This window comes from Uloborus diversus, chromosome 9, assembly GCF_026930045.1.
Source record: "Uloborus diversus isolate 005 chromosome 9, Udiv.v.3.1, whole genome shotgun sequence".
In the NCBI taxonomy this organism is placed as follows: Eukaryota; Metazoa; Arthropoda; class Arachnida; order Araneae; family Uloboridae; genus Uloborus; species Uloborus diversus.
The window spans coordinates 146,341,553-146,362,838 of NC_072739.1; the positions used below are offsets into that span (position 1 = coordinate 146,341,553).

The 21,286-nt window shown below is 35.7% G+C and overlaps 1 protein-coding gene across 1 annotated transcript in view; it reads left to right on the plus strand.

The window, feature by feature from the left end:
* The window catches only part of LOC129229434 (trifunctional purine biosynthetic protein adenosine-3-like), a 78,640-nt gene that overhangs the window by 15,453 nt on the left and 41,901 nt on the right, over positions 1 to 21,286 (plus strand). Inside the window, exons 9-11 of the mRNA XM_054863741.1 lie at positions 839 to 1,055; positions 6,685 to 6,883; positions 10,523 to 11,131. Of these exons, the coding sequence (XP_054719716.1) occupies positions 839 to 1,055; positions 6,685 to 6,883; positions 10,523 to 11,131 (1,025 nt within the window). The remainder of the gene's footprint in view (positions 1 to 838; positions 1,056 to 6,684; positions 6,884 to 10,522; positions 11,132 to 21,286) is intronic.

The window sequence follows — 21,286 nt, forward strand, 5'->3', positions numbered from 1 at the left end:
ATCAAATTTCAGTTGTTGTTTTTCTTTGGAAATTTTTATAGTAAAACCAGTTCCAGGGACCAGTTTCCATCTCTCTTCTTGGAAACTTTGTGATTAGGGGATTGAAGCAAGATAATAGGGAAGTGTTGGTATGAAAGGGGTGCTGTGTTTTCCCCAGAGTTTAGAATCTTTGCATTTCTCTCGAACATGTTTTCCACTTTGAGGAAAGGGGGTTGATTTTTCTCCAGTCAATTTTCAAGTGAAAACGGAAAATGGGTTCCTCATTTTCATCATTCTGCTTTTTTAACTCCTATAAAATGGCTGATGAAAACTTTTTGAATGTAGGGAGCTACTAGTTGAAGATAAAATTTTTAAATTTTTAGGTGAAGTTGAAATTGTTGTTCATTTTAAAATTTCTTCCTGTGGGCTTTCGACAATTATAAAATTTCAATAGTAAAATATTGAAGACTACTTTATTGATCGTAATTCTAAGTGGTCTCATAGTACATATATAAATGCATATAGCATACGTGTGTGTAATTGTGAGAGTTTCTAGTGTAATTTTTTTAAAATCTTGATAACTCAAAAACTCGATATCTCAAATATTTTTCCCGCCCCAAAAGATTTGAAACATTGATATTGTACTGTAATTATTATATTTCTTATTGTAAATATCAATAACTTTTTTCTCAAGATTAAAATTCCTAAAATTAAATAAGTATTTTTGCAAAAACAGGACTCAAACAAAAATCCCTGGAATAAATTTTGGCTGCACATTCTTCATTCTTTTGATTTAAATATAACCTGAATGTATGTATTCTGGTTTAAAGATGGAATTAAAAGTATTGATTCTTTTTAGATCCCAGAATGAAGGTCTGACTTATAAATCATCTGGAGTAGATATCAAAAGTGCTGATGATTTAATTGAAGATATTAAAAAAATGACCAAGCAGACTTTACGATCTGGTGTATGTGGAGGTATTGGTGGTTTTGGTGGCATATTCGATCTTAAAGCAGCTGGATATATTGACCCATATTTAGTATCTAGGGGGCGAGGTATTAGTGGAAAGATGGAGGTGAGAAATTACTTTAAAAATACTTAATACAAATGAATTCATTATTTTAAAAACTAAAAGCTATTAGCTCCAAAAATAAAGGGATTTTTTGTAATTGATGCATAAATGTGTTTCTCTAAAAGTGGATTGTAGCCTTGACGTTACATTCTATTATTTTCGACATTGCAGAATTGACACCATATTACAGTCAGACCCCTATTTACCGAACAATAAACCCTGAATTAACAAATTATTTTAACAGCTTATTTTTTTTTTTTTTTTTTTTTGTTAATTTGAGTTAGGAAATATTGGATTGTTTTCCAAATGATATTTTGATCTTGCCCAAAGCAGAAAATGAATTTTCTTGGGATCAGTTATTTTCGACGGGCGAGGGGGCAACCAATGAATAGCAATTCTGATGAAAAAAGTGATAAGTGATGAGTAAACTTTGAATTTACTTTTTCTAATATTTTTCATGGCCTAAAAAATGCAGAAACATATTTCATGCTGCAGGCTGTAAGTAGACACAGCATTTTCTTTTCTCAATAAAATTGAAGGAGTTCTATTATGAGTCAAGTATCAAGGAAATTGTCAAACATCTACTTTACTTAGCAGTTCAAAATTTTAAATTAGCTAGTTGTGAAATGCTAACTGAAAAGTATACACTTTCTAATTGTGGACATGTTTGTACAGTTGCTAATTAGGGCTTTCAGATAAGGTAAATGTAGTTTTTTTATATTTTTTCCCATCCGGTATTACGAAAAACCCCTGATTTAACGTATAAAAGTTGCAGTCCCGTTGAATTCGTTAAATCGGGGTCCATCTGTAGTACCAAAAGTTTCAAATTGATGGCACTTATTCCTTTAGCTTGAACATTCAATGAATTTACCCTTTCAAGTTGAAATGCTCTAGCAAAGAAAGAATAAACTGCTATCCATTACGAAACCAGAGTTTTTACTTTAAAAATATAAATGCTGCCTGCACAAAAAAGCTTTTAAAGTGCATGATGCTAAAAAAATACATATATGTGTGGAACTTCAAAATTGGTTCTAAATAGTGAAAAATAATTTTATTCTTTAAACACCATCAATATTACTTTCAAACATAATTTCTGAAGTTGACAAAAACAAAAAGTAAAATCCAGTGTAACCATGCTTCTTTCATATTTTTTTCCAGGAAATCATCCAAAGTTAGGAAAGTACATTTATATCGTTACTCAAATATGTGTGCTGTCATTAATGCATGTGGAAGTGAAGAAAATTGGCCTGGTTAAATTTATAGTCGTAGTTAAGTTATGACTGTCAACAATTTTATCTATCGTTTTTGCGCCAATTTCAAAAGTTATGTTTAAAAGTATTATTGATGGAGTTAAAAAAATAACATTTTTTTTTCACCTTTTAGAGCAATTTTAAAGTCTGTTCTTTTTTTCTTTTTTTTCAAAAATTTTTTTATTTCATTCTTTTTAATGTAAATGTATTTCAGAAATAGTGAGAAGTTACCATCAGGAAACTTTACCTTATTTTTTTCTTAAAAATGCTCCATACTAAAAAAAAAACTATAAACACGCCTTAAGCTTTAAGCGATTGGCACTAAACATTTATCTTTGTTCCCCTCCGGAATTCATTTGTGTGTTATTTTAATCATAACCATTTAAATATTACGTTTTCAATAACTAATTTATATTCTACAGCATACAAGTTGCTAGCGATGCAATCCTGTATCTCCTTACTTAGCCCAGATCATCTGTTATTGGCACAGATGATAACGATAAAAATACTACTATATATATGTAGTTGAAGCAAACATAACCTGGATGCTTTGTGAAGGCAAAGCAGATCCTAATCACTACGTTACCTCACTTCCAGATTAGGTTTACCCCCACTCTAGATCAGTTACACTTAAGAAACTTGATGCTTGCTTCAGAGAAACCTTCATTCAAAATTATCTTTACAATTACTATTTATACTACTGTTTTATGTATTACCTAATCACTATGTTACCTCACTTCCAGATTAGGTTTACCCCCACTATAGATCAGTTACACTTAAGAAACTTGATGCTTGCTTCAGAGAAACCTTCATTCAAAATTATCTTTACAATTACTATTTATACTACTGTTTTATGGCACCAAACTTTTGTAACAATGGGTTTTATATTTGATCATTTAATAGGGAAATTGCATGAAATTTAATGTTTTTGGACCATAATTTTTTTTCTAAAAAACAAATATGGTCAAACAAAGTAATGGGACCCAAGTTGAGCCATCCCTTATCCATTAAAAAAAGAATCGTCAAAATCGGTTCACTAGGTGAGACTCTGTGAGTGAACAAAAAAAAAAAAAAAAAAACATACATACGGTATGAACTGATAACCGCCTCTTTTTTGAAGTCGGTTAAATTTAAAAAGGAATTCAGTTTTAAAAATTCTTTTAACACAAAGCTGTGCTCAATAATCCATTTAAAGTTAGCTCTGGTATTTGACAGAAAACATGAATGAGGGGGGAAATTGTATCGGACAATTAGGATGTGATTGAGTCATTGACATATTCTAATCATAGTAATTTTGTTACTTTAATCAACAACATAAAATTATAAACCTGGCAATTTTGTTTTAATACAGATCTAAAAACTCAGGCAAAAAAAAAGTCTCAAGTACAATCGTCTTTCATATAACACGGTACTTCTACGACGCGGTTTCGATATTATACTCTACCAAATTTGTGATTGTTATAACACGGTTTCGATATTACACGGTACGAAACTTGAATTTAATACTTCATGATTTTATGTAACTCGAATGTTATATTTATAAAGATGGAATTTAATTTTTGTTTAATACATTCTGTTAATGGTTGATAACTCTAATAAGTTTTTACTTTGTTTTTATGAAACTGGGTTTCGATATAACACGGTACACATCCTTTGATTTACATTTATTTCTAAGTCTTGTATAACACGGTTTCGATATAACAAGATTCATCTTAACCTGTTTTTTCTCATGCACATGCATAATTAGTATTAAAAATAAGTAAAAATGTTATTTTTAAAAGCGTCTCCTATAACACAGTTTCAATACTACATGGAATGAATTAACCATGTTATACAAGGGACACCCCCCCCCCCCTGTATTGAGAAACCAAATCGCTCAACAGATTTATATTCTGTTATTTATTTGCATTTTGTTCTGAACTTCATGAAACTATACCTTCAACATCCATACAACTACTACAATTTATAAGCAAAAACCTAATTCAAATACCATCTTTAATTGGGGAAAATTGAGGCATTATTAAGGCTGTAATGTAAGGCTGTCCTAATCACACAGCATTACTCGCTACCAGGTTAGGTTTGCCCCCAACTATGGTCAATCTTAAGAAACATTTCTCAAATCTCTTTTGGCTTACTAACCTTTAAAAAATTGGAGGAATAAAATCAAGGACCAGTAAGGATAAGTTTTTTTTTTCTCCAACACAAAAGAAAAACTTGCTACATTTCAAAGAAGTTACATAGAATTTTTATTATGATTTGTATTATTACAAAATAAACAAAAATATTATTTGGAATTTCATCAGTATTTGAGCAAGAACACATTTTTAAATGTGGACAGGTGAAAATCTTTGTGCATTGATTTTGGTCCAGCAGACAAGTTGCCCTGGTCTGAAGCAGTGGCTATATATGATTCAGTAAAAAAGCATATCTATAATACATTTGTATTATTTAAGAAACTATTGCTCCATAAAAAATGTGCAAGACTTGCTATAATTATAAGCACTTTACCTGCTGGGTATCAACGTAGTTGCTTCAAGTTTAAATGACTTTTAGCGTTTCAAAATAATTTATAAGTAGAGCTTTTATTTCTTGTAAATTCTTTTTTTTTTTGGGGGGGGGGGGTCAGATAATTGTACAAAAAAATTCTTTAAGGGTGGGTCATTCCATATTAAATCAACAAATGGACCGTTCTACACCATTTTTGATTTCAATAACATTTGGTAGATAATATATACCAATATACTGTAGCCCCTAATTGTTAATTTTTTTCTTAGAAAAATTTTATTTCTGAGATATACCTATTTTTTTGCTCTGTAGATGAGTAAAATTAGGCATTTTTGAGATTTTTTCTAAAAGATCCAGCAAATTTATTAAAATTAGTAAGAAAATCAAACAAGTCTTATTGTAAAAGTAAAAGAATAAACTTTTATTTGTGCATAAAATGAAAAGATAGCCTAAAAGAAAACTGAAAAAAGGGGTTTTTTCACTCCATAAAAGCAATTTGTGGGGTAAGTGATAAAAATTTGAAAACGCTAGGGTAAGAAGACATTACATTGCCATTTAAAACGAAATAAAAACTCTTGGTTTTTCTTGGGCGTCAAAGAGATGTAAGCCTTTAAAGTAATACAATAATAACTTTTGCACATTACTTAAAAAGGCCAAATAGACTAGATAAATACCTTAAAAAATACCATATAGCCAAATTTACATACATTGAAATACATTTGCAAAACGTAATTTTAAACAACAAATAGCTTTCCATTTTCATTAACTATATTTACAAAACATGATTTTTCACCAAAAACAAGCATTTTATTTAAAGGTTTATATCTCTACTATGCCGTAAAAAAAACAGGACAGTTTCTATTTCGTTTTAAAGGGCGATGTAACGGCCTAGAATTTTCAAATTTTATCACCTAACAAACATCCCATTTTTGGGTTGGCAATTTTTATATCATGAAGGATTACTAGTATCAACCTATTTTTTTCTGTGCTTCTATTATGTATAACTAACTATAACAGGCGGAAAAAATAGCTTCCTACTGTAAGTCCCACACTGCCTTTTTTAGGCTCAAAATGTCAAAAACGGCACTTTTTCAACTTTGATTTGACAATGGAAAAGTTCTAATTAGGCTTTTTATGCACAAATAAAAGTTCATTTTTTCACCTTTACAAAAAGACTTGTTTGATCTTCCTAGGTATTCCTAGCTAATTTAAATAAATTTGCTAGTGCTTTTAGAAAAAAGGATAAAAAATATCCAATTTTACTCATCTGCAGAACAAAAAATTAGCTATGTCTCAGGAATAAAATTTTTCCAAGAAAAAATATAACAGTTTGGGGGTACAGAATATTGGTACATATTACCTACCAAATTTCATCGAAATCAAAAATGGTGCAGCACGAAAATTTCTGAAAACATGTTGATTTTATATGGAATGACCAGGGTACAGTGTTTCTTCATTCAATATCTTTTTTAATTTATAAATTATCTTTTAAAATTCAAATCATCTTAAATATGAGGTTTCCATCATCCATCCCATTTGCAAAAATATTTCAAATATATTGATAATTTATGTGTAAGTTGAATAATTATGAAGTTTTTACTCGGGGGATATTTAATACATTCAAAGAGCATTTTGAATTTGATTCAAATTAAATCCCACATTCATGGTCTTTAATATGCATGTTTCAAGTTTTAATTATTTTTCTGTACATTGTATGCATAAAAAAGTAGACATTCATTCAGCTTTAATGCATGCATCTTTTTTTTTTCGATAATAATAATCTTCAAAACATTTAGATATATTCTCCCATCATCTAAGAAATAGTGTGTTTCTTTATGTGAAAAATTATAATAGAGTTTTTAAATATTTTGTCACAGATTGCCCAAGAGTGTGGTCAGTATGAATTAATAGGAAATGATCTGGTTGCTGCTTGTGTAAATGAAATAATTTGTCATGGAGCGGAGCCTCTGTTTTTTCTCGATACTTATACTTGTGGGAAGTTAGATGTCAGTAAAGCTAATAAAGTGATAGCTGGGATAGCAAGAGCTTGTGAATTAGCCAATTGTGCTCTCATTGGTAAGTTTTCATTTTTAGTAAAAGTATCAAAGAGTTAAAGCTTTTTATTTTAGTTTTAATATTTGCATAACTTTAAATTGCATTGCCTCATTTGTTTCGGAATGCTAACAAATTGTCCAAAGCAGAAAGTGTTGTATTAAGTCCTGGAATAAAATGAAGCAATCCTGGTTATATATACTCAGTCACCATGTCCAAGGAGGCTGTGGTGGCCTGGTATATAAGGTATCGGACTGGTGACCAGAGGGTCCCGGGTTCGATCTTAGCCGATCGAAGATTCACCGTGTTCATTAATGGTAACTGTGGGACGTTAAAAATGCTCGTGATCACAAAGTCCTCCAAGTGAAATAAAGATGCTCATTTAGTGGGCAAGTAGGGGCTCAAGCCTCCCCTTAGAAATTAGAACTTCCTTGCTTTAAACACTTTCTTTGCAAAAATGTAAAATCATTTTTTTTCCAGCCATTAATGAATAATGTATTAAAAATATCAAACTTTAATAACACTAATCTGTACTGAAATCTATTTCTATGGGGAAAGTATCCTGCTAAACCATGGAGAAAATATCTGAACTCCCCCCCCCCCCTAAAATTTTGCATATGGGCACCCATGAAGTGAAACAATAGCTCTGTTGGTGCTGGACAAGGGATTGCTCTGTTTCTGGTCTGGATAAAAAAAATCAGAGGTGTCTTCAGGGTCCCATCCAACTGGTTAAACCACAAATAGAGATTGCTACGGGGACCCTGGAGTGAAAAGTCATCAGCTCATTAGAAAAGCTAGTGTCAATCGACATTGTTTGACTACTTCAACAACTCAGAAGGCGACATTTATTTAAGTTTTTATATTAAATCATTGAAATAAAATATTGTTAAGAAGCCATATTCATATTTAAATTAGGTCTTACTTCAAAATCTGATTAGAATGACAGAAGCAGCAAAAAAGAATTCTAAGTGCTCTCCTTAGCCTAAATACCAAATTTGGTTTTTTTTTTGACCATTGGATCAGATAATCTTAAAAAGGGATTTTTTTTTATTTTTATCATACTAGTTTCCAGATTGAAATTCATAAAGCAATGAAAATAAAGATAAAGGAGTTTTAAAGGAGGAATAAAATTAAATTTAGGGAATGAACTTTATTCATCAAAACAAAAGTTTTCAAACTGTTAACCAAAGATTGGTTTAGTTTTGATTTCTTACTTTTTTTAGGGTGAATAAAATACTGTGTATTCCGTATGGTGTCTAAAATGGCAAAAAAAATTAATTTTAAGCATTGTAAAACAAATTAATAGCTTAAACTGAAATTTTGGATATCCATATTAAATCCAAATTATATTTTTTTTAAATCAAAATATATTGTTTCAGATCTTTCTCTTTTTTTTCCCAAGTATTGATTTCAACTTTTAAAAAATTGCTCTAATACTTTCACTATTTAAAATATGTCTTTATTGTTAAATAGATTCATAGTTTATACAAAAATTAATTAACCATGACATTGTATTGCACCAAATATTTAAAAACCTTTTGACATCACAAAGACCTACAGATGTGACAACCAACGACAGGCTCTGGTTCCAGATAGGCTGATCCTGATCAATTTATTAATTACCAATGAAAATCAAGAGCGCATTTTAAACCATTCACCCCCATTTCAAGTAACAGCTGCTTTTTGTAAACTATTCTAAACGCCTAAACCCTAGACCATGAGTCTCCAAACTATGACCTGCAAACCTCTAAAATCTTGCCCATGGCAGCATGCAAGATTTTGGATTGCATAAATCAACTAAGTTGTAATTACTAGGCATGTTTAACTCGACTGTGAGAAACTCTTATGTAATAAAGTTTCATGAGTTTCTGATTGCATATCCTAGGATAATTCAATGTCATTTATTTAAAATATTCATGTAACTCCGCTTCAGAATTCTGCCCTAATCTAACATTAAAATTTTTCATTACATTTTTGGTTTTTAATTTGATTAGAAATCTAGGATAGTAAGTCTCCCATTAAAAGACTGGAAAAAGTTATTGGAGAACATTCTGGTGTCAATAAGAGACTTAATAAAGTTCTACAAAATTTTCTAACACATGATGAATCGAATTTATTAAAATTAAAATTTAAGAATTCAATCAAAATAAATAAATTAATTAAAAATAAATAATTGAAAATAAATAAATTAACATTTCGAGAGTTTTTGATTACACATCCTGTGTGGGGGGGGGGGGGGATTAATACAATTTTATTCCTTGAAGCATTCATGTAAACTGCTCTTGTATTGGCTTGCTCCTGTATTCTGGCTTAATCTAACATTAAAAATGTTCTTTCCCCCTTTTTGTGTGTGTGTGTTTTATTTGATTAGAAAGCTAAGATAGTAAGACTCCCATTAAAAAAACTGGGAAAAGGTTATTATAAAATATTCTGGAGTCGATGAGAGACATAATAAAGTTGAACAAACTTTTCTAACAGGTGATGAATGAATTTATTCACGAATAATAACAAATGATGATTACTTACAAAATTTTCAAAAGAGTTAATAGCTAGTGAGAAATAACTAATTTTGATTATTTAATGTTTTGATGCCATAATTAATGCATGTTAACTCAGACGATAGGAACACGTTAGTAATAACACAAGATTTGTGACATGTTTTTGAATTCTCGGAATGCTGCAACGCTTAATTTAAAAAATAATAATTTCTCATGTGTTTGGATTGGTTTTAATGCACAAAATTCTCTGTTATTAAGTACATTTTGTATGATGAGTTGTCTCTGGGTATTGGCCCATGACTAAAGAAATTTTCCAAACTGACCTTCAAGCAAAATGTTTGGATACCATAGACAGTTGAAGCTGTAATTTTTCCTAATTACAAGATTAACTTGGGAGTACAAAGTGATAGCTTGTATTACACTGCTGAGTTTTCTTAATTTAATTGTAAAACAATGGCTGACCCAAATTACCAAAAAAAAAAAAGCTATGCAAGGTTTAATTTCAGTTCTGATTACAAGTAGAAGATAAAACAAGTAAGTTATGGTTTGAAATGTTAAAGTTGATGCTGATTTTATCATGAAGGTAACAAAATTTTGTCCTTGGTATTTTATACTGTTCATTATTCCTGTTTAATAAAGGTTCCACCACAAAAATGAACTTTTTTTTGCTAAATGCAATACATGAAATACACCTCCAGCTCAGTCAATTCCAGCCGAGGACTGCAGTTTTGTGCTGATTTACTGAATATACCATGCCTTACCTTCAATCTTCGAGTTGAACCGAACCATTGCTTCGGTCACTCCTCTGGTCAGAGCTAATTCTATGTTAGCTACCAGTTTGTTTGGCTCTCTTGGCTTACTTAAGAGGTTTTCCATCTCCAACTCAGTCACTTCCTATGCCGGGCTGATGAGTGCTAATAAGCACGAAACTGCGGTCCTCGGCTGGAATTGACTGAGCTGGCCATGTATTTCATGTATTTCTGCCTTAGCCCTGGCTATAGGGCAGTAACTTACTGAATAAATGCAATCTGTTTGAAAATTTGTTCTTTAATTATTGTTATGTTTTTATCAATAACATTTTAATATTTTCTGCACAAAAGAAAATTTTTACTTCTTTCTTATTTTTATTAATTTTTATTATTATTTTTTTTTATATTAATTTTAGGTGGGGAAACTGCAGAAATGCCTGGAATGTATGCAGATGGTGATTTTGATCTTACAGCTTTTGCTAGAGGAGCTGTAGAAAGGTCTTCATTTCTACCTAGAAAAAAAGAAATCCACAGCGGAGATGCTGTAATCGGTCTATGCTCCTCAGTTATTAATGTCAGTGGTTACGACTTGGTTGACAAAGTTATTAAAAAACAAGGTTTAAAATATGATTCACCTTGTCCAGATCTGAAATTCAAGACATTTGCTGAATATTTAATGCGTCCAACTAAAATTTATGTTCATAGCATTTTGCCTTTAATGAAGAAGAACTTAATCAAGGCAGCAGCCTACATTGATCAGCATGGTTTACATCAGAGCATTTCCAATATTTTGGATGAAACCCATAAAGTTGTTTTAGATGCATCTAAATGGGAAGTGCCTTTTATGTTCAATTGGATTGCTACTAATGGACATCTGTCTGAAAAAGACATGCTGAAAGTGTTCAATATGGGCCTTGATATGATTTTAATTGTTGATAAAGATTGCAAAGATGAAATACTTGAAAACTTAAAAAGAGCCGATTACGCTGCTTTTGATGTTGGTTTTGTAAAATCTCTTCAGAAAGGTAAGAAATTTTTATGTTTGATATTGTTTTATACCTTGGAAGGAGTTTTTTTTTTTCTTAGAAAGATTATTGATGATATGAAAACTAATAATGATTTCTTATCTAATCCTGTAATGTTGCTCCTAGAAGAAATTGGGAATGTTATCAAGAAAATGTGTGAGCTATTCAAATTCACCCTAAAAAATAATGAAACCTATAGAAAGTTATCAACAGCTCTTAGTTAAAGCTCTTATAATATAGACTATAACATAACTGAAGGGGGGGGGGGGCTCACTCAAGAACTTTTTGACTAATGAATCATTCATAGCCTCACTGGAACTTAATAAATTTGTTCTTTAAAATTTGTTTCTCTTTTGAGCAAAAATAATTTTATGTTGTATGAAATTTTAAAATGTTTTATCATACAATATGTGTGAGATACAGTAAACTCCCGATTAATGGTAACCACGGTTAAGCAAATTTGCGGATAATCCACAAAGTAGGTAAAAAACGTTACGAGTGTGTGCAGTAGCTGTTAAAAGTTAATAAAACTTACATACATTTAAAATTTAGCTGAAAACGGTAAGAGTGTATTTGAAAAATTGCTCATTAATGCAAAAAGATTACACATATACGCCAACAAATTGTGAAAACAGATTAACTGAAACAGATCAAGTTAAGTTGGACCAAAAATGTATAGGGGAGGGAATTTTTCCAAACAAAACTAGTTTACTGCCTTAGCCCTGGCTATAGGGCGGTAACTTACTGAAAACTAGTTTGGTCACTCCTTTACGCACATAAGTGGAGTAGATCTAAAGTTCAGTAGGTAATACAGATCTAAAGTAGTAAGTAGTACAGAACTAAAAATCAGATTTCAACTAGTAGTGTGCATTTAAAAATCAGTTATTAGTATGGGTCTGAAACTCAGGATTCAGTGACTTTGGAAGGTTTGATGTCATTGCAAGGGAAGGGGAAGAAATAAGTAAGTGTCTTTTCGGCAGGGAAATGTTGAAGATAGGTTTTTCACCTGTTTAGTTAAAATGGGTGCATTTATCTACGTTTGGTCAGTTATCATGATATATATATATATATATATATATATATATATATATTGTTACAAATCCTGTAAATAGTAATTATTGTAGTAACGTAACCTGTAAATAGTTTCCCGTAATGAATATACAACCCCTTTTCATATGGCTCAAGTATACAACCCCCTATTCCTTTTTTTTTTCTTACTTCATTCACTGATTTTATCAATGGAAGTGTAGTTGTAGAACGTCGTAGCATTTTCTGGAATATTTGAGAGATTTCTTTTCGGTATATATAAGCCGTTAGCGATGGATAAACAGTTTAGTTTCGATTGATATTTCGAACTGAGAGCATTTTGCTCTGTTTATAGCGAGGCATTTCGCTGTGTTGTTTTCGTATTTGGAAGTAAATACGTGTGTAAACGTTGAGTTTACGGTGTTGTGTGATAATTGCTTAATTGCTGATGAATAATTTAGCAGTTGTTGAAGATCTTTCCTGTACATAGTGTAAATAAATTTCCTGTGCTTTTATCAAGAACTGTGTCTTCATTTCAAGAAAGTGGAAGTCGCACCGAATCCGTTACAATTTGGCGCCCAACGTGGGGCTTCTTCTGGACTTTCTTGGAGTAAGTGTGACTTAGGACATTTTTTTTCATAAAGACTGTTTGAATTTATAGACTTTGTTTTTATGGTGATTACTCGCGCAATGGATGACCAATTAAAACAACTTCTGGAAGCAATTAATGCTGTGAAAAGTGACTTGACCGAAAGTTTGGCGGCTAATCAAGAACAATTAAAAAATGATATGGCAGCTAATCAAGAACAATTAAAAAATGATATGGCAGCTAATCAAGAACAATTAAAAAATGATATGGCAGCTAATCAAGAACAATTAAAAAATGATATGGCGGCTAATCAAAACCAATTGAAAAGTGATTTAACGGTGCTGAAAAATGACCTAGTTTCTAACCAAGAGGAAATTAAAAACGATCTTACTTCGGTAAAGACTGTGATGGAAAATAAATTTAATGAGATAGAGCATCGAGTTGATGCTATTGAAGGAAAGTTTGAGGCAGTTGAAGGCCGATTCATCGCAGTGGAAAATAAAATCGAAGAGAAATTTGAAGAAAAATTAAGTTCCGTTGAAGGCCGATGCAATGCTGTAGAAAATAAACTGGAAGAAGAAGATAGAAAATTTCATCAACTTAAAGAAGACATCTTTAAAGACCTGGAAAGGAGATTGGCGACCGCGGAAAGCAGCTCTGTACAGTTTGGCGCTCCCACATCGGTTGCTCGACCGTCCATTAAACTTGCCACATTTAATGGGAAAACTTCGTGGCAGGTTTACAAAACTCAGTTCATGATAGTGGCGGAAGCGAACGGATGGGACTCTGCTACCAAGGCCTGCCATCTTGCAGCATCCCTGAGAGGTGACGCAGCGGACATTCTTCAGACCCTTCCGGACAGCCAGCGCCTGGATTTCGCCGCCCTCACATCTGCGTTGGAGCTTCGCTTCGGTCAGAAGTGCCAGAAAGATTTCAGCCGACTCCAGTTGAAGTCCCGTTTCCAGAAAACCGGGGAAACCCTGCAAGAGCTAGCATAACATAACATAACATAACACTCCAGGGTCCCCCGTACCTACCACTATGTGTGGTTTAAACGGTTGGATGGGGCCCTGGAGACAGCTGTGTTAATCGGTGAGTTGATACATTGTATATGTCGTACATAATGCATGCAATACACGAAATCATATTCCGACAGACAGGAATTTTGCTTACACAATTTTAAACTCACATAAAGATTAATAATAATAATAATAATAATAATAATAATAATAATAATAATAATAATAATAAAACATACACACACATATACAAACATACATATAGATATAGATATATATATATACACACATTACACAGGGTACACAGCTATACACCATTGAATAGTGGTAGCAAATCAACAAAGTGACACAAACAGACAATACACTCAGCTACATTCACCAAAAACAAAGCCAACAATCATTAGATTGTACAATGTAATAGGAGACATGCAGAAGGACAGAATGTCTAAAGAGGCAACCATTAGATACTAAAGCTGTGGGTAAATAAAAATGCATGGGTAAAAGAAATTAGATTGAGCTCTGGTGCAGGTAACCCTCGGTTGACAAAGAATGGAAGATTGCGTTAAGACGCGCGGTGCTATGCCGCAGTTTAAGTGCCTGCTTCAGGCGTTGTTGATGGGATGTGCCCGGAGGACAGCGGAGATGGTGGGCTTCTGTCAGTGGGCAGTCAAAGATGTAATGGAGGCTGTCCCCTATTTCTCCGCAAGAGCAGAGAGGAGAGTCGATAATGTTAAATCTATTCAAATATGAAGGAAATGGGCCGTGACCTGTTGAGAAAATGGTGTGGCAACGGTGTGAGACGCGCGGGTAGAGCTTGATTGTTGGTAGCATATCGTGCAACCTCTGCTCGTCTCCGCGTTGTCCCATCGGTATTGCCAATCCATACAAAGCTGAGTCGTTAATAGCCTCTTGAGGTGTGACGCAGGGTATGGGACACTCGCGTCTTCCTGAAGTCCGGTAGTGTCTGCCGCTAATTTGGCAAGACGATCAGCTTCGTCATTCCCTCTGTTGTTTGAATGGCCTTTAACCCAAAAGATGTTAAAATTTTTAGTAGAGCTGAGTACCTGTTTTAGAATTGTTTGGACTAATTGATTTTTGCTAAAAGAATTTTTGAGGGCCAATAGAGATGATAGGCTGTCAGAGAAAATTTGGAACGGGTATTGAGGAAGGCTTTGCGTATAAGCAATTGCATTTTTGATGGCCAAGAGTTCTGCTTGGAAGACAGAGTTTCCCTCCCGAAGTCTCACCGAAGAGGAACTTGTAATTGTACTACCCGAAAAGGAAACAAACGCGGAGCCCACACCAGTCATGGTTTTTGAACCATCTGTGTAGATTCTGCGAGGTAAAAGTTGGTTTGGATGGATCTCTTCAGTATGGATGAAGCTAGTGTCTACGAGTTGTTCGTAGGAGCATTTGAACCATTTTGGAGCGTCAGTTTCAAAGAGCGTACTTTGGAATTCGATTCCGTCAAGATGAATTGGTTTTTGTTTGATTAGAATGTTGAAGGACCACATATGTTGCCTTATTAGTACACTGCTCAAAACAATTAGGGGAGCACATGGTTTTAACAAAATTACGCAAAGATGCATACTAATAAATAACATAAAATGTATGTACATATAAACATCCATAATTTTAAGCCTACCAGGAAACGGAAAAAGAAAACTTTATATGCCAATCAGTGTTCATGACGTCAAAAACCAGAAAAAGGAGATAAGAGCAGAAATCGAGATGTTGCAGAAACGTCCGTTTTATTGCCGTAACTGTGAAATTCGATTGCACAGTATTTTTTCTTGAGACAAGGTTACTTGAGAATGTCTTAACAGAGTGATTTACCGGAATCCATGACATGACATCTTATAGGCAGACTGGAATCCGCGCAAACATAACGTAGTGTCGCGGACGCTGTTTGAGTCTCCAGAAGTGTTGTTGCAAGGCTTTGGAATCAATTCCAAGAGACAGGAAATGTCAGACGTCGACCAGGGCAAGGTCGGCCACATGCCTGAAGCAACTGATAACCAGTATATACTGTTAATAGCCCGTCGAAACAGAACAGAGAATGCTACGCAGCTGCAAAGACAGTTACTCTTGGCAACAGGACGAAGGATGTCCAGCCAAACAGTACGTAATCGGCTTCATGAGGGAGAGCTCTATGCACGTAGGCCAATGGTCCTCATTCCGTTGACCCCACGCCACCGTGCTGCCCGAAGATGATGGGATGCTGAACATCAAGATTGGGAGCAACATGATTGGTGCCAAGTGTTGTTTACAGATGAGTCCCAAATCAGCCTAGAGTGTGACATCCGACGCTTTCTGGTATGGAGGGACAGGGGCACTCGAAATAACCTCGCATTCATTCGTGAAAAGTCACAATACAGATGAGTTGGTTGGATGGTATGGGGTGGAATCAGCATAGGCGGACGTACGGACCTGCAATCATTCGGAATGGCACTTTGACTGGCCGAAGGTATGCATACGAGATACTGCGACCTCATGTCATCCCTTACTCTGGAGCCATTGGAGATTCCGTTGTTTTCCAGAATGATATTGCCCGACCGCATAGAGCTCGTCTGGTAGAGAACATGCTTGAAGCTGAAACAATACAGCGTATGGAATGACCAGCGTGCTCTCCTGACCTGAATCTAGTCGAGCATGTTTGGGACATGCTCGGACGACGAATTGCTGCGCGACCAAGGCCGCCTGTTACTGTTCGAGACTTGGAAATTGCACTTCTTGGGGAGTGGAACAGTATTCTCCAAAGTCAGATAGATAACCTCATCGCATCCATGGCAAACAGGTGTGCAGCAGTCTTAGGTGTTCGAGGAGCCCACACGCCTTATTAAAACTTATGCATCATGTCTAAACAGTGTCTTTTTTCATCATTTACATGTAACCAAATTGTTGCCCTAAATCATCTTTTAGCGTTTTTTCCATACTTTCAAAGCATTAAAACTTAATTCCAATTATTTTACGTCTTTTTTTCTGTATTGCGCATTGATACGCGTGTACTATCCATTGTATGCCAATACATGGCCGTCTCGCCCGGTTTTCTTCACGTTTTTGCTTGCTCCCCTAATTGTTTTGAGCAGTGTAGTTCCAAAGGGGGGATCCCAGATAGTATGTAAAGGGCTTGATGTGAGGTTGTAGAATATGCACCTGTAAGAACAAGAAGGAAACGGCGTTGGATAGAATGGATTTTATTTACGAGACGTACTCCTAGATAATTGCCCCATAGGCCAGCTGCATGCATGAGGGAGGATTCGACCACCGCCTTGTAAAGTAGACGTCTTTGATGAAAACTGATGCCCCAATTACCCCCCGCTAATCTTTGAAATTTGCTAAGGAGTGTTACTGATTTAGTTTTTAGGTAGTCGAGGTGAGCCGTCCATTTTAGGCGATTGTCGAGTACCACCCCCAAATATTTTAAGTTATTTTTTCTGATGATGTGGAAGTCTCCCATTAGAAGAGTGGGGGCTCTTTTGAGATTCCTTGGGACTTTAAGGTGCATATATGCTGATTTGGAATTGGAAGCAGTCAGGCCATGCTCGAGCAGCCAGGTGTTGACTAGTGAAAGAGTGTCGCGCGCAAAGGTTTGCAGATCATGCGTGCGCCTTGTTGAAACGAGAATTGCAATGTCGTCCGCAAAGGCCTGCACGTGGGTGTGATCTGGCCATGGAATTCGAAGTAGTGAAGCCACGACGAGATTCCACAGTTCCGGTCCGCTACAGGAACCTTGCGGACAACCTTTTTTCTGTTTGATAGAGCATGAGCCTGTGCTTGTTTGAATGAAAATTTTTCTGTGAGAGAGGAAACTGCGATATATATTTAAAATGCCCTCATCGCAGTGGGAATCGGCGAGGTAATACATGATCTTATCCCATGGAAGATTGTCAAAAGCTGAAACAATGTCCAGGGAGATGAGCACCATTTGATGCCCTCTTGCAATTCCTTCCTCTATTTTTGCAAATAGTGCGGCCAAGGCATGATTAACGGAACGCCGCGGGACGAAGCCAAATTGGTTTGGGTGGTGGAGGTTGTTAAGGGAAAGGTGGCTTTGGAGACGGAAAAGTAAGATTCTTTCAAAGATTTTTGAAAGCACTGGCAGAAGAATTATTGGCCTAAAGGAGGTAAAGAGGGAAGGATCCTTACCTGCTTTCAGGAAAAGTATCAATACTCCGTCTTTGAGAGGTTTTGGAAAAGTTCCTAGTGCTTGGCAGGCGTTGAAGTAGTCTTTAAGGAAATTGGGGAAGGTGCGATGAATAGCAGTCCATATAATGTAGTCCAGGCTATCTTTACCTGGTGCTTTCTTGCGAGGGAGGAGCTGAACTGCATGTTCAACCTCCTCCCTCGTAAAAGGAGTGTAGGTTGAGGGTGGGACAGGGGGATCGACTGGAGGATCTGGTTGGTCTTCTGGGTAAAAATGGTTCAGGATCTTTTGACAAAAAGAATCTTCAGTATCAGTAGTGGCGGATGATTGATGCATATAAGTTGGGGAGAAAGCTTTGCCGAAGCAGATTTTGTAGGGTTTGCCAAACACATTTTTGCTGTGTGTGCAGAAGGTTTTCCAGGAAGAGGTTTTAGCTTGGCGTATTGCTCGTTTGTATTTGGCTAGTGCTTTTTTGTAAATGACTTTGAACTGATTCTCCAGTGAGGAACCCCTGTTGCGCTGGAGACGGCGTCTCGCAGCAGTGACACACTTTTTTAGAACAGTCAAACCTGTATGCCACCATTTTGCCGGTGAAGGTGTGGCAAAATTTTTCTTCTTGAAAGTTAGCTCTGCACAGTCCTGTATAGTGAGTGTGAGAGCTGTTGTGAACCGATCAAGATCATCAAATGTGGTCAGGGTTGGAAGTAGGGCAATTATTGGTGGCAGTTTAACTTTGAGCAGTTTTTCAAATGGTATAGTAGTATATAAAGTTTTATAGCGGATGAACCGTGAGGTTGAAAAAGAGCTGTCGATATTAATAAAAATATAATTATGATCACTTGCTGATATGATATTCCTGACATCCCAGCTAATGTTGCTGCAAATATTTTTGGAAAAGGTTAGGTCTGGCCAACCATGACCATGTGCTGTTTGAAAGGTGGGAGGGGAGTGGGGAGAGTTCAACATGTTTAAATTCAAAGTAGCGGCAAAATCAAGGACGGCCTCTCCCCTTGCCCCGTCTCTGGAATAACCAAAAGTTCTAGAAGGGGCGTTGAAGTCCCCTCCGATGAGGATGGGGATGAGATTTATTGAGTTAATGAAACTCGAAAGCTCGAGAAGAAGTTCTTCGATTGGTTCGGCCGGGGACGAGTATGCTGAAAGCAAAATGAAGGGGGAGGTGTCCATTGAGACCTTTACTGCCACAAAGTCATATGACTGGAAGGCACTTATAGTTTTAAGTTTATTTGTGGGTAGGAAAATTGCCGCACGACCACTGGTTGACAAGACTCGGCCCCAGGAGGAAGGGATATTGCAAATTTGTTTCTTGACCAAGTATGGTTCCTGAGCCAAGAATGCATGAATTTCTTGTTCTGGTAATAATTGTTGAAGTAAGGATGTAGGTGCAGCCGCTCTTTGAAGGTTTATCTGAACAATCTTCAGAGAGGGAGCGGAGACTGAGGTGAATGAATTTGGGGAAACTGTTGAAAATTGTTTTAGATTTAAGTGGTTGAAAGATGAAGAATTTGCCAATCTAGTGGATGGAAGGGAAATCTCAGAGTTTGCATTTTGATATGTTTTATTCATATTTCGTTTGGGATCTAACTTTGTTAACAATATTCAAATAAAAAGGGCACTTAGAGTCGTTTGCTGCGTGATCGGTAAAGTAGTTTGTGTGTTTGCTTACATTGGAATTGATGCAATTCGTGCAAAATGGTCGGGTTGCATTGCAAGGTTCATTGCCATGGTCCTCAGAGCAATAGCAGCAACTGCGTTGCTTGTTGCAGTCCGAGGCGACATGGCCAAAGCCCTGGCAGGCATAACATCGTCGAATTCCGAGGAATTCTCGGATGCTGATGACCCGCCAGGAAAGGCTTAGTTTGGGGGAGGACATAATAAAGTGGTAGGCGCTTGTGGAACACTGGAAAACCCAGTTATTAGTGCCGTTTTTCCCTGAAAGTTTAAAACACGGGGAGACCTCCTCATGTTCGGGAATGTCAAAATCGTTGTAGAGAATATCTTGTAGGACTGGGCCGTCAAAGTCAGGTGTGACACCGTAGAGGATTATTCTCGGTAATCTGAGTCTCGGTGCTCGCACGCTAATTTTGTCCTTTAGGACTGGGACTTCTGCGAGGTTCTCCTGTAGAGAGGAAAGATCATTTTGTGTTGGCAGGTCAATAGCCACTCCCCCTTTAGCCACGTACCTGACCCTTGAGACTTTGATACCGTCCTTCAATGGATCGAAGTTATTCTCCAAGAGCTTCCTGAGGTTTTTAGATGATGTGCAATTGGGGTCGGTGGGGTACACTAACATGGTGTGTACATTTCTTTTGGCTGCCGAAGCATAGGACGGGGGGTCATTAAAGGGGGGAGAGGCAGGATTTTTAACGGGTTGGAGAGGAGAAGGCGAAAGGATGGTGGGGGAATCAACTATTAGCTCTGTTTGTGTGCGAACTGTTGTATACGTGATCTCTGGTTGGTCACACTGGGAATTACTCTCAGTCAAATTGAGCTCAGGTTGTAAGTTTATGACATTATTTGCATCGTTGGGCAAAATTCCAGTGGGGGAAGAAGTTAATTGGTTCTGTTGGCTATCCTTAAGCTTAAATCGTAGTAGCGCAAGGGCAGATTTGACTTGCTCTCGTAGTCCAATCTTCAAGAAGATGTGACGGTTTCGATCCTTGCCCGAGATAATGGTGTCAAAGAAATCCAATATATCGTCTACTGAGTTTTCGTATGTTATGAAATTTATTGGGGGTTGGGTGGTCTTATGAAAATGGTCTTCAAAAGGACCAATGTAAATCTCACTAAAATCTGTGGAATTTGAAGATTGCAAGGAGAGTGAGGGTGTTGGTGGTGTACTGTTAGTGGGGGGTGGGGAGGTTGGGTGAGGAAGTTTACCCAAGGAGGTCATCTTAGAGTCCAGTTTCTGTAACACCCAATGAGGGGGAGAATGCCTTTGTACGACCTCGTGTGTATTTTCCATCGTATTTAAACGATAAGTATTTAACGAATATTTCGGATGCTAATCAATAAAAAGAGGAGTGACTTCAAAAAAAAAAAAATGTTGTCTTGAAATCTGAGCTGAATGAATGTCTACTTGATAGGATTCAATAAGCTTCTAATTTTGTATACTAATTGGACAAGACTATTTAAGCTAATAATTCCTGAGATTATGATTTAGCCCAAGGAAAAAAAAAAGAGTACTGAAATCTCTCTTAATTCTGAGTAAAATGAATATTTACATGACATTTCAACAGTTTTTGAATTTTTAAGACGCATAAAAATATAGCATAAAAAATTAATTACAATAATTTAATTAACAATGGAAATCCAGGCATAATGCATTTAAAATTTTTTAGCGTCGCTCTGCTTGA